General features: G+C 31.8%; 1 protein-coding gene across 1 annotated transcript; it reads right to left on the bottom strand.

Annotated features, from left to right (window-relative positions):
- Positions 1–3,740: 3,740 nt before the first annotated feature.
- On the bottom strand, positions 3,741–12,787 carry LOC127736355 (putative defense protein 2). Its single transcript, XM_052246856.1, has 4 exons — positions 12,571–12,787; positions 7,643–7,883; positions 5,374–5,441; positions 3,741–4,166 (listed from the first exon to the last, which is right to left on the bottom strand). Exons 1-4 carry the CDS (start codon positions 12,764–12,766, stop codon positions 3,802–3,804), a joined length of 870 nt encoding a protein of 289 aa, XP_052102816.1. The 5' UTR covers positions 12,767–12,787; the 3' UTR covers positions 3,741–3,801.
- Positions 12,788–13,069: the final 282 nt, after the last annotated feature.

Here is a 13,069-nt window from a genome sequence, read left to right as displayed (position 1 = left end):
CCTTCAACTTTAGATTTTATGAAACTAAAAATTCTATAAACTAATAATATTAAAAAAAAACATTATGAAAAATACTGTTGGGGTGTCAAAACTCGGACCTGAACGGAGAATTAAAAATCTGAATGAACCTGAAATTCCGCTAATATTTTTTTGTTTTCAAAACGAAAAAATAAACAAAAAATTGACGAAAAAAATTATTTTTGTGACAAGTCTTTGACCTGAATAAACCTGAAAATAGATTTTTGAAGGCCGTACGGTGACCTATAGTTGTTAACTTCTCAGAGGTTCTATGTCATTTGGTCTCTTGTGGAGATTTGTCTCATTGGGATTTAAACCACATCTTGTTTTTTTCTTCTAATATTTTATCAAAAGAAAAACAAATATCAAAACTGACGGGAGATACCAATAAGATACTCAAAACTGATACAAGTTAAAAAGACGGGAGAGTAGTCTCATTGGCAATCATACCACATATTCTTATTTTTATGTTCATATTGAATGTTTGTGACAAAACTCGAACCTGAATGGAAAATGAAAAGACCTGAATGGACCTGAAAATATATAGTTAATCAACATAGCTTATAAAACATTTGCATTTTCATTCAAGAAGAGTCAAAAGTAACTTGTGATGAAAATATTTAATTTTAATGATTAGCTTAAAATGCGCTTGCATTGTCGTTGATATCAGTTACACATTATTACATAATTATACACAATTAAAACACATTATACTTAACAATGAAAACACTGAATAATTATTATAGAACAAGCTAATTAATTGACAAGTAATCACGCATATATATACAAAATGATAATACCAATCTAAAAAGTTTAATCCTTTAATTTCATCAATATTCCTCGTAAAAATACTTAAAAAAAAAGACTTTTGGCATTAAAAAAAAAAACTGAGTGAGTTAACATACTGTAAAATTTGCAAAATTGCAGAATAATTGCGTATTAAAAAATACTTAATAAAAATACTGAAGAAAAAAAAACTGGCATTAAATATTTTATTATAGTGTCACATATTGATTGACAAAATATTTACATATCACAGTATTCAATAAAACAATCAATACCCAGTCATAAATTTGTTCCTGTATATACATAAAGTCATTCTTTCTCTTTAATATAATTTTATTTAAAATAAAAACAAATTGAAAAATTAGGTTGCGTCAGTTTAAATACATCTTCCCGTGTGATCCATTCAAGTCTTGTCCGTTCAGGTCTTTTTATTTCCCCGACAAGGTCCGATAACTAAACAAATATATTTTTCGATAAAATTCTTTATTTACGATGAAATATTATACCTTTCCTATAACAAAATTCATATTTCAAGGAGATTGATTGAAAACTAAAACAGTTATAGAACTTGAATAAATCTGCCCGCAGATTTTCATGTCAATTTAATTTCCCGTTCAGGTCCGAGTTTTAACACCCCAACGATATTTTTCATATTTTTTTTTTAATATTATTAGTATATTGAATTTTTAGTTTCACAAAATCTAATGTTGAAAGAAATCCATTGAATATTTAAAAAGTTATTGAAGTTTGAATAAGTCCGACCACAGATTTTCAGGTCCTTTCAGGTCTTTTCATTCTTCATTCAGGTCCAAGTTTTGGCATCAAAAATTTGTTTTTTATTTAAAACATTTTATTTTTGAAGAAATGTGGATCTTTACATTTAATAAAATTCTAACTTGAAGAAATTCCATTGAAAAATAAAGAAGTTATTGCAATTTGAATAATTTGAGTCGTATATCTTCAGGTCTATTCAGGTCTTTTCAGGTCCACTTTCAGGTCTTTAGTGTAACCCCAAAATACCGTATTTGTCCTATTAGAATCGAAATAATTCATGGCAGCCGTAGATATCGGGATAAAATAATCGGATATAAATGCCCAACCCATGGTTAAATGAAAACAAATCTACGGCTGCCATGAATTATTTCATAACTATATTTTTTGTCGTAAAGTTTTGTTCTCAACGACCCTCATTGTCAATTTCTAGATGTTAGTCAAGATGTGAGGCATTCATAACTGTATGTGTTCGATGAGATAGATATGTGCAACATAGTCACTAAATTACTAAACTTTTGAAATATTTATTGAAAAGAGCTCATCTTTATAACGGAACGTAAAGTTAAAGGATAAAGCAAGGCTTATTGTCATTCTTCCCAAGAAGCTCTTGTATGAAGTATGTCTCATCTGAATAAATGAAATAAAAAGTTGTTTGTAAGGACACTTATGTAATTTAGGTATCCAATACAATGAAGAAGATCCAGTTCTTCATCTTTGGTTGAAATTCCAAAGGAACATAGAAGAGAACTATGAATATTCAGAATTTCCTCCTTGGTAAGTGTTGTGGAGATATCCGTTGAGTTTCCAAATGAATTGTTGATACCTAATCCCTTTATAAAGCAGTTTATGTAAAGTGATTGACACATAAAAGCGATGCTAAACGCGAAAAGGTATCCGTGAAAAATCAATTGGTTTACAGTAAATTTCGTCGCACTTAACATTTTTTTCTCTGTCAGGTTTTCTGAATATATAGCAGTAACTTCCAACGACGAGTGTTCATAATTTCTTTTTTCTGGAAAAAGGGTACAGAAACCAAGGGAGTAAAACAATATTAGTCGAAGAGAAACGGACAAAATGAGTTTGTGCGCTTTTCGGATCGGCCAGACACCTTCTTCCTGTTTCCCATTACTTTACATTACGAGTGGTGTTAATATGCTTAGCACGACAACGAGTGCATTCTTGACCCAAAAAAAATTCCCTTGAAATATCCCACGACCAATGCCATATTGTCAATATGCAAATTACGGGTAAATTCAATTAAGTTCTGCCTATATGAATTATTTGGACAACCAGATAAACACTTAAAAACCGTGTAAAGGGTTCCTTGGAACCATGTGTCTCGCATCCGAGTGCTGCTCCGAGTGTAAAAGTGTAATGGTGACTGCCAAAATCTAAGACCACTTAGTAAAAAAAAGAATTTGAACTTTTTCTGCAGATGCTATTTCTTGATTTTAATGAGGCTTCTGTCTTTGTTTTTCCTTTGCTGTACATTTGTTTGATAGCGTCATCTCTTAACAAAATGGTGTGTATACATAGTACGTAGCAGATAATTATAAAAATCATCTCTTAACAAAATGGTGTGTATAAATACATGTAGTAGCAGATAATTATAAAAATCATCTCTTAACAAAATGGTGTGTATACATAGTAGCAGATAATTATAAAAATCATCTCTTAACAAAATGGTGTGTATAAATACATGTAGTAGCAGATAATTATAAAAATCATCTCTTAACAAAATGGTGTGTATACATAGTAGCAGATAATTATAAAAATCATCTCTTAACAAAATGGTGTGTATACATAGTAGCAGATAATTATAAAAATCATCTCTTAACAAAATGGTGTGTATAAATAGTAGCAGATAATTATCAAAATTGATTTCTATAAGAATGAGAAAACGTTTAAACAAATATAAATCAACAAATATACGAATAGAATCAACTTTTATTCAGACGTATTCTGCTTATTACATGTAAAATCGTGGTACGGGAGGTAAGCAATAAATGACACGGCACACCAAGTTATCTCTTAGATATACATGTCAATTGGACACGTATAATAAATACTGCATAAAAACAGGTACATTAATTATTATGGTCAAACATATGGAATAGTTCATTAATAGTTCTTATCCATTCATAAAATGGCATAATATTACATTGCACAACGACACTTCCTGTTTATTTAAGATCAAAATTTACAATATTTACTTTAATATCGTTATAACCTTTGTTTGTTTCGATCTGAAAAAGATATGTTAAACTTCTTTGCTAAGAATACAGCAGAGTTTACGTTTCCTTGTAACAGTTCTTTAGTCAGCAAATCAGATGACATGTCCAGCTTTTTATCACTTTCATACAACGAATTTCTATCACTTTCTTTATTGCCATGGTTTCTGTTGGAAAATGGAAGATTATTGAAAATACTTCTAGTTTTGAGTTGTCCTAGGGAATTAAACATTCTAGAATACCCTAGTTTTAACCTTTCGTCAATGTTTCGGTCCCATTCGGTCTTTCCTTTACTGATACTATCTGCTGTTTTTATCACGGTTCTTGTCCAATCTTCTGATGGTGATGGACCAGCATCTAGTTAAAAAATGGAAGAGCAAATAATCAGGATTGTTTAATTATCTTGCATTGACAGAGACACAAATGGCGATGTTCAACTTCCAAAAATCTGAAACATGCATGGCAGATTTGGATTTTTTTTTTGTCTGATATCTGCTTACTTTATTCACAACTTTACTTCACTAAAGAAGATTTAAAGCTTGATATATTGTTTCGACACTTGTGTTTTGTTAATTTAAAAATGAGGAGATGTAGTATATGATTGTAAATGAGACAACTATACACTAAGACCAAAGGATAAAGATAATTATAATCATTTACAAGTCATCGTATAGCCTTAAATAATGAACTAACCCATTCCGTATAATCATCTATATATAGTATGCCCCCGGAAGATACAATGTGAAACAGTTTAAAAGAGAAAAAAAAAGGCACGATTTGCATATTTATTGCCTGGAACAGGTACATAAAGAATAAAAAAAAATAATAAAATGGTTAAAATCAAAATAAATTCATCCCAAATTATGATTATTATATTAGAATTATTAAATTAAATAGAAATTTAATTGAAATAACTATAAACCATGTGATGGTTTTTATTGAACGAACACGCATACCAGAATAAAAGAATTACATCCGATGACACTATTTGAAACTGAAGAAAATAGATCTTAGCAAAAATGCTTGCATATTAACTGGTGTTATAACATAGGTAAATATAAGTGTTATTCACAGAAACAGGTGACCAATATAGCTTCTTCGGGGCCTCTGTTTTGAAATTAGACAATGATGACATTTGTCTTCAGTAAAAACAAATGTTTTCTATTTTGGACTGTTTCAAAAGTAGCATATATGAATAAAAAGGAAACGTTTGGTATACATCAATGAGACATCAACCCAGTGACACAAATACAAAAAAATCATTTAGTTTTTCTTGCAAAGTATTTTAACGTTCTTTTACATCTAAGTGAGTACAAACAAACAAAAAACGACTTGATATAATTTGTGTTGGTGTTTTAAAACTTGGACACAATATTCTCTGTATATCTGTAATTTTCCGAGGATTTTTAAAGACACTTTTGTTAGTAATTAATGATGACAAAATATCAGGTCTCCCCATTTACTCAATATAAAAGAAATGAGCTTTAAAAGACCGACCTTTCTATCATATTTTTCTTGAGGAAACCTGAAAGACACATATACGTTGTATGGCTTTAGGACTTACCTGGCGAGGAAATAGGTGCTGAGGTTACATCTGTCCAAAATGTTCTAAAATCCTTTACAACTGTAGCACTGAAAAATATCTTTATAGAACTAAATCTTTAGAACATACAACACAGTTTTAATAAATAGATACTAGTAAATAAGTTTAATAAAATGAAGAATGTAAAGGTTTTTGTGTAATAAAAAGAGTTGATGATTTTTTTAACAACAATGAAATAGAGAAAATGAAGAATTGTGGAGCTGCACACTTTACTCGTTCTTCGGGTATTCTTAAATTAACACAGCGTTTAAAAATGTCATTGAAATGTTATCATCTGAATACAAAACGGTGTATGTGATTAAAGTTTTTGTTAGATGTTCACGTAATAAAGCCATGTCGTACTTAGGAATTCTTTGCACATTAGAATACATGTATTCATGGTAACAAATCTTTCATCTAAACATACCAAATGGCATTTTAATTGAATGATGTTTGTACACATATGCATGCACGAATATATGTGTTTGTCAATAAGAGAAAAGAACTGATACAAAAACAAAAAAATTACAAACAAAATTATGTAAAAACATTTGATATTTGAAAGCAATGATCCCATTGTCAATAATTCAGTTCTATGAAATTAAATGTCACAAACACCAGTTTGGATCAACTGTAGCAGACGTTTTAAAAAATTATCATAGAAAGGCCTTGTAAGTTGTAAGCTTTTAAATGTCAGTTTAATTCTTATACCGAATACCGGATCAATACCATTGCATACCAGACAACAATCTTTAACAAACAAACAAACATAAATTAGCAAAATAACACTGCTAAACAAATAAACAAACTTAACAAGATAACACTGATAAACAAACAAACGAACATAACAAGATAACACTGCTTAACAAACGAAGGGTGACATATCAAGATAACAAGTTGCTAAAAAAACGAACATAACAAGAATACACTGCTTAAGAAACGAAGAAACATAACATGATAACACTGCTTTACAAACGAAAGGACATATCAAAATAACAAGTTGCTAAAAAAACGAACATAACAAGATTACACTGCTGAACAAGCGAAGGGCCCATAACAAGATAACAAGTTGCTAAAAAAAACACAACAAGATAACACTGCTTAACAAACGAAGGGACATAACAAGATAACACTGCTGAACAAACGAAGCACACAACAAGATAACACAAGAAATAAGAATCATCAGAATTTCAAATGCTAAGCACAGTTTACATCACGAGTTGGTTGACCGTTATGGAATATCCGTTTTACAGATGATAGCGGATATGTTCCTAATGTCGTAACCATAATCCCGTCCCCCTTTTCCTGAATGTGACCTTTCGAATTAGACTTATTACCGGGTTTGTACAAACATTAGCAACACGACGGGTGCCACATGTGGAGCAGGATCTGCTTACCCTTTCGGAGCACCTGAGATCACCCCCAGTTTTTGGTGGGATTCGTGTTCAGTTTTCTATGTTGTGTTTTGTGTACTATTGTTTGTCTGTTGGTCTTTTTCTTGTTTAGCCATGGCGTGGTCAGTTTATTTTCGACTTATGAGTCTGAATGTCCCTCTGGTATCTTTCGCCTTTCTTTTACTCAATAGTATAAATTCGTAATATATTAGATTATTATGACGCATAGAAATATTGTTTTGAATCAAGATTTGATTGATTATCAGAATGGTGGATGTTTACAACATGAGACATATATATATATATATGTACTTTTATGCCCATATTCAGTAGATAAATGTGTTAAAGTGATATGAATGTGGCATACGTCAACTAGACATCAACATTAAAGAGAGGCGAAAGATACCAATGGGATATTCATATTCAAGAGATATGTAAAAGATGAACTACACCTAACCCGATGTGTAATACTTGCAACACACTGAGGCAAAATTTGTATGAGCTAGCTCAAGATTTAACATACCGCCGGAAAACTTGTTACCCTACCAGGACAAACTATTCTGACTTCAAGCTGACCAGTCCCACCCCCCCCCCCCCCCCCCCTCTTACTCCGAGGAGAGGCCGCGAGCTTTATAGAGAACATACAAAATAATGTAAATGTGTTAGTTAGACCCGACCACAGATTGATCCGATGTCTTCTTGAACAAAGGCGAGCACGCTATCTATCACGAGACCAGTGAGTCGGTTGTCCTTATAGTTTCATTATTTATTTATTTTTTTTTTTTTGGGGGGGGGGGGGGATTAATTTATGGTCATTTGTCAAATACATATGGAAACAAATATTTTAAGATACAAACCTGAAAGAGAAGTTCTTGTACACTTCTGAGGTAGACATTTTGAAGAGCAGTTTTATTGACGATTTATCTTGGTTATTATTATGTGTAACCGTGTCATTGTCTAGGAAGCAGTTTATAAGCTTCCCGCCGCTTGAAAATGCACCTATAGGTTTAGTTTCTTTTAGAACGAATTTGTCATTTTCTGGCAAAGCTTGTATAAGAAAACCTCTAAACTTGGTGTTTTCCCTTGCTTTGACTGTAACTGAAAAAGAAATTAACTTATAAAAAAATCAAAAGTAGTTCTGCAATTATACAAACTTGAAAATAAAACATATTACATATATATGTTATGATTTGATGATTGTCTGTCACGAAGATGAAAACAAATTCACCTGGTGAAAGTGAAAAATTTAACAGGCATATTTAGGAAGATAACTATTAATATACAACTGTGTACTAGAACGACAAGTCGAGTTGGATTTTTAAAATGCTCACTAACAATGTTAGAGACCATACTAAGATATGTCACCATACACAGGCAGGTTATTTTGACTCCAAGCCAAACAGTCTTAACCCCCGAATGTCATGGTAACAAAAACAAGCTTTAATGTCTGGGTTCACGTTGACGTGCATTGAACCTCCAGCGCTCGATATGAGCGAGATACTTATACAATAACGTAATTACACTCTCGTCATGGTTACCATTCCTACCCTTCACAATTGAGCATAATGGAGCAATTCTAATCTCTTCGTTGGAAAAGAATAATGTCGTTTTAACAAAATATTCTAGAGGCAATTATTAATGCATATTTTGAAAAAGAACATTCATTTATTTCTAACACGAATTTCAATTGAAACAATTTTCGCTTCAAGTCTTTATATTGATCATAATCCAAATAATTTGTTGTTAAAACTAGTAATTGGCAGTATCTAGAATTTTCAAAAAGAATGAAAGCTTTTAATATCGAATTATTACCTTAAAACTTGATTAATCAATTTTTTAACTTTTTAACACACAAAAAAGTCTGCCAGGAGTAAATCACTTGCACGTATGGCCTGCTCCATTGCGACTACTAAATGGGACGGAATCGCAGAGCTACAGTATCGAATTTAGAGGCGAGCATCGAGAAAATGTAAAACGTTTTAACTCAAATCATACTGCATATTTTATTTTTCAAGCAGCAGTCACAATTTGATACTTTACGACAAAAGAGATGATTTCAGCTTTTTCCTTTGGTAAACTTTCCATTTCCGTTTAGCAGCAGCACCAGCCTATGGAGAGTGTATCTCCTAGCAGATACGATATTCCAGGTGGGTCCGACGACTTACAGAAAAGAGCGACGATTTACAGAAAAGAACAGAAAAGGACCGAAAAGGACCAAAAAGAATAGAAAAGAACCGAAAAGGAAATCTATTTTTTTTGCAATGGAAGGAGACTAGCAAATTGCAAAATCATTAAAGTCTATAAATGAAAAGATAGTTTCCAAAAAAACTTTCTTATTAGGTTTTGAAACCTTATATTGCGACAGGACTAACTTACAATTGAAAAATTACCCTCTTATTATTGAAGGTAGGGTCGGATGCCTATCTTATATACTACAAATTACAAATAGGGGCTATTCAAATGAGTTTTGAAAAAGCTCATACATTAATTTATATGTTATATCTATTTCAGTATTTAACAATATCGACTGCATCTTTCATCCGCTTTCTCTTCCCTTTCCCAATCTGGTAGATTTTTTGCCTCTCCAATCTGTATAGACTTAATCAATTTTCTATCTCCATGTGCATTTCCTCACTTTTTTCATTCTCCTTAGATCTCTTGTTTAATTTCTCTTTCTACTTCACGCGTCTTACTATCTCTCTGGCACCCTTTCTCATTTAACTTATAAATATATAGACGAACTATTTACATATATATACATATAATTACATTAAATTGCGCACAGGATTTTTTATTTGTTAATAATCTCCATGCACAAGTTATTGCTATTTAAAAAATATAATATGCATATGAACAAATATTTTAATAATAACATTAAAATCCTTGATTAAAAATATAAATGATAATTTATCATACTGGTCCAATTTTAATTTTTTAACTTCGACCAGGCCTTGGAGAGGACATTTTTGAAGAAAGAACGAAAATAACACAGAAGTGTACTTTCTAGCTCATCTAGCTTTAAGCGTCATGCCAAGTATTGTCATTACTTAAAACCATTGGATATAAAAAAAAACCATTAGAAGTCTTCTAAGAAACAATTTCGACATTTAAACGAAATCTTTTACTAAAGATACTGGGAAGATCCATAACTAATTTACAGTTTTTGTGGTCAAACCCAAGTAAGAAATGACCACCACAAAGGAACATAAATAGAACCATACACATAGTACATGCATGTAGGTTGTCAGATACCATCTCGTATATTAAAATCACATCATGCAGAAATGACCTAATGTGTTCCTCTCCTAATTATGAGTTTTGCTGCAATATCCAAAATCAAAGTTGTGGAACATATTTTATTAGAATCGTTGGTAATCCATGCAATTAGTGTCTCCTCCATGAGAGTCTTGAACATTAAAACTAAATATTAAATAAACGACACTGCTAATTTTTAGTATTTGGTACAGGTTGGCTATCACTGTACAACACAGTTTAACCATGGAAGTATTATATGTCAATATTATACATGTACTTCCATGGTTTAACATAGAACCCTATGGGAAAAACAGAGAACTATTTTTGTCAGAAAACACTGTCAAACATCCAAATATACTATCCACACTGATCTGTGTCCACACTTTTATAGTTTTAAAATAAAACGAAAAACGCAGAAAGGGAGAAAAATCAATATTTAAGGACAATTAATATTAAGGAGTTGATTTCCAATTAAGTTATCTTAACATATTTGTTGGTCGTATATGGCTGATCTATTTCCGCAAACATTTTCTTCAAATCTATAAGACTTTTCAATAGTCAAAAATCAAGTTTACAGTTTATTTATTTAATGACAATTAGTCGCATCTGGGACTTACATGAATAATACAGTCTCTTGGTTAAAGGTTGTTAATTCCTTCATTTTTTTTAATTTCAAAGACTAATTGCTAGTTTTATTTAAAAACAACAACATTATTTTATTAAAATGCTTATTGTATTTTGATACTATGCGAATAAAAGTCTTTGATGTGTTCATCAAAAGGCACATTTTGTTTTATGGTGTATAACAGGAGTGATTTATATTGTACAGTGTGCAAATGATTACTTGTACATATATAAAATTTTTTTTTACTGAAAACCAAGTTATAATACTGTCTTTTTTTTTGTGTCCACATATCCCTATAAAATATACAATCTAAGTTACAGTTATGCGTTCATTTATTACGAGGAATTATTAACAATATCAAAATTTCGTGTGTATATAAATATGAAATAAATATATGTATGCTCTTTTTGGTTCCTTTTCGGTTCTTTTCTGTTCTTTTTGGTCCTTTTCGGTCCTTTTCTGTTCTTTTCTGTAAATCGTCGCTCTTTTGAGGGGCCTGATGGGGGGGGGGGGGGGGGGGTCTCATCACGATTCACGAGTTGATTTTTTTGTCAATCACGATTCACGAAAAATATAAAAAAAAAAAATCTGTAGAAAAACGGATCACGATAGCGAAAATGCGCCGATCACGAAGAACGAAAATAACCCATCAGGCCCCTCTCTTTTCTGTAAATCGTTGGACCGAGGGTGACTGCGTACAAGGAAGCTATTGAAAAAAGGGTTCCTAGTGGTAAAATTGGAGTCCGCCCTTCGAACGTTTCACAGAAGCCATCATGGTTTGGTTGATTGCTAATGAATATCTGTATACGGATGACCACGGGTATGTTCCGATTGTCGTAGTCACAATCCAGTCCACCTTTACTAAAAGTAAATGAGACTTGTCGCCGAATGTGTACTTGCCATGAGCAACTAGACAAGTGCCGTGCATGTTGAGCAAGATCTGCTTACCCTTCCGGAACACCTGATATCATCCCAGGTGTTAGGTAGATTTTGTCTTGCTAAGTATTTACTTTTCTATGTAGAGTTTTGTGAACTGATGTTTGTCTTTTCGTTGTTTTAGGGAGCTACCATTTGATTTTTATGGGGGGGCTAGGATGAAATTTGAAAAAAAAGGCAGGACAGGAGTTTTGAGTAAAAAAAAAGGCAGGATGAGCAACTTGTCAAAAAAAAAGGCAGGATGACAATTTATGTAAAAAAAGTCAGGATAAACTAACAAAAAAAGGGCAGGACTGAATAGAGTGAAAAATAAAAATGCAGGACAGAGATTACAACTAAAAAAAAATGCAGGACAAAATTTTTCATCCTAGCCCCCCCATAAAAAACAAATGGTAGCTCCCTTATCGGGGTTTTTTTTTTTGCCATGGTATTGTCGGTTTTACTTTGACTTATTTTTTATTGTCCCTTTGGTGTCTTCCGTCTCTATTTTATATACAAACACAATATACTCGTAAATAAATAAAGAGAAAACGTGCATGTATACACGGGCACTTGTCTCTGAAAAAAATTAATATATACCTAGTGTTATATCAAGGCATATATATGTTTTTTACCGGAGACAAGTGCCTGTGCATGTACAGTGCAAATATATACTCATTAAATTGTATTTTATAGAATATGATGAAATTAGTGGATAGTTATGTCATGCGATGCAACTCAGGTGCTGTTTATTTTGATTTGAAAAAGAAAAAAATATGTTGCATAAACAGTAAGAGGATTCATTATTGGTACAATAATAAGATTTCAACATAAACTGTCATGCGGCCACAGAATGTATACTGTCAAACGACTTTCTTTTTCTATTTATCGATAATATAGCTCTGTTTAAAATTAACATGAACAAAACATTTAAAATTTTCTGAAATGCCAAGAAAATATTTCCCAAATTTGCCTCATTTCAAAACTCACCCTCGATTAGGTCACCATATCCTGGAAAAGTTGTATTCACCAAAATGACGAATGGACTACTGGTAATTTGTGGCTGAACTCCATGATGAGGCTGTCGTCTGCTACAAACGTATTTAGATTTTGGAGCTCCTGTCGAATAAGCCAAACAAAAAGAAACATTTGACAATAGAAACAAAAAAGTCAATATCAATTTCATCTTGAAAAATGAAGAAATAAATCTGTGATTTCGTAAAAGCAGTTACATGAAGCCCTTAGCTATGAATTAACATGACAAGTGCTGTGTTGTATCGGAGTACCCGATATCATATTGAATCATGAACCTGTCGAAATTGATTAAGACATCAAACTTAGTGACATGATTTGAAGAATATTACATGCAAACTAAAAATAAAACATAAAGTATTCCGCAAAAATCAAAGTTCAAATTCATCTGCATTGTGAGCAATATAAACAGAAACACTACTGTAACTACTTATAACGGTTACTTTTTCTTCAAACA

Source organism: Mytilus californianus, unplaced genomic scaffold, assembly GCF_021869535.1.
Source record: "Mytilus californianus isolate M0D057914Y unplaced genomic scaffold, xbMytCali1.0.p SCAF_30, whole genome shotgun sequence".
Taxonomy (NCBI): Eukaryota; Metazoa; Mollusca; class Bivalvia; order Mytilida; family Mytilidae; genus Mytilus; species Mytilus californianus.
Note: the sequence above shows the minus strand (reverse complement) of the source record. Positions and strands in the feature narration are given on the sequence as shown.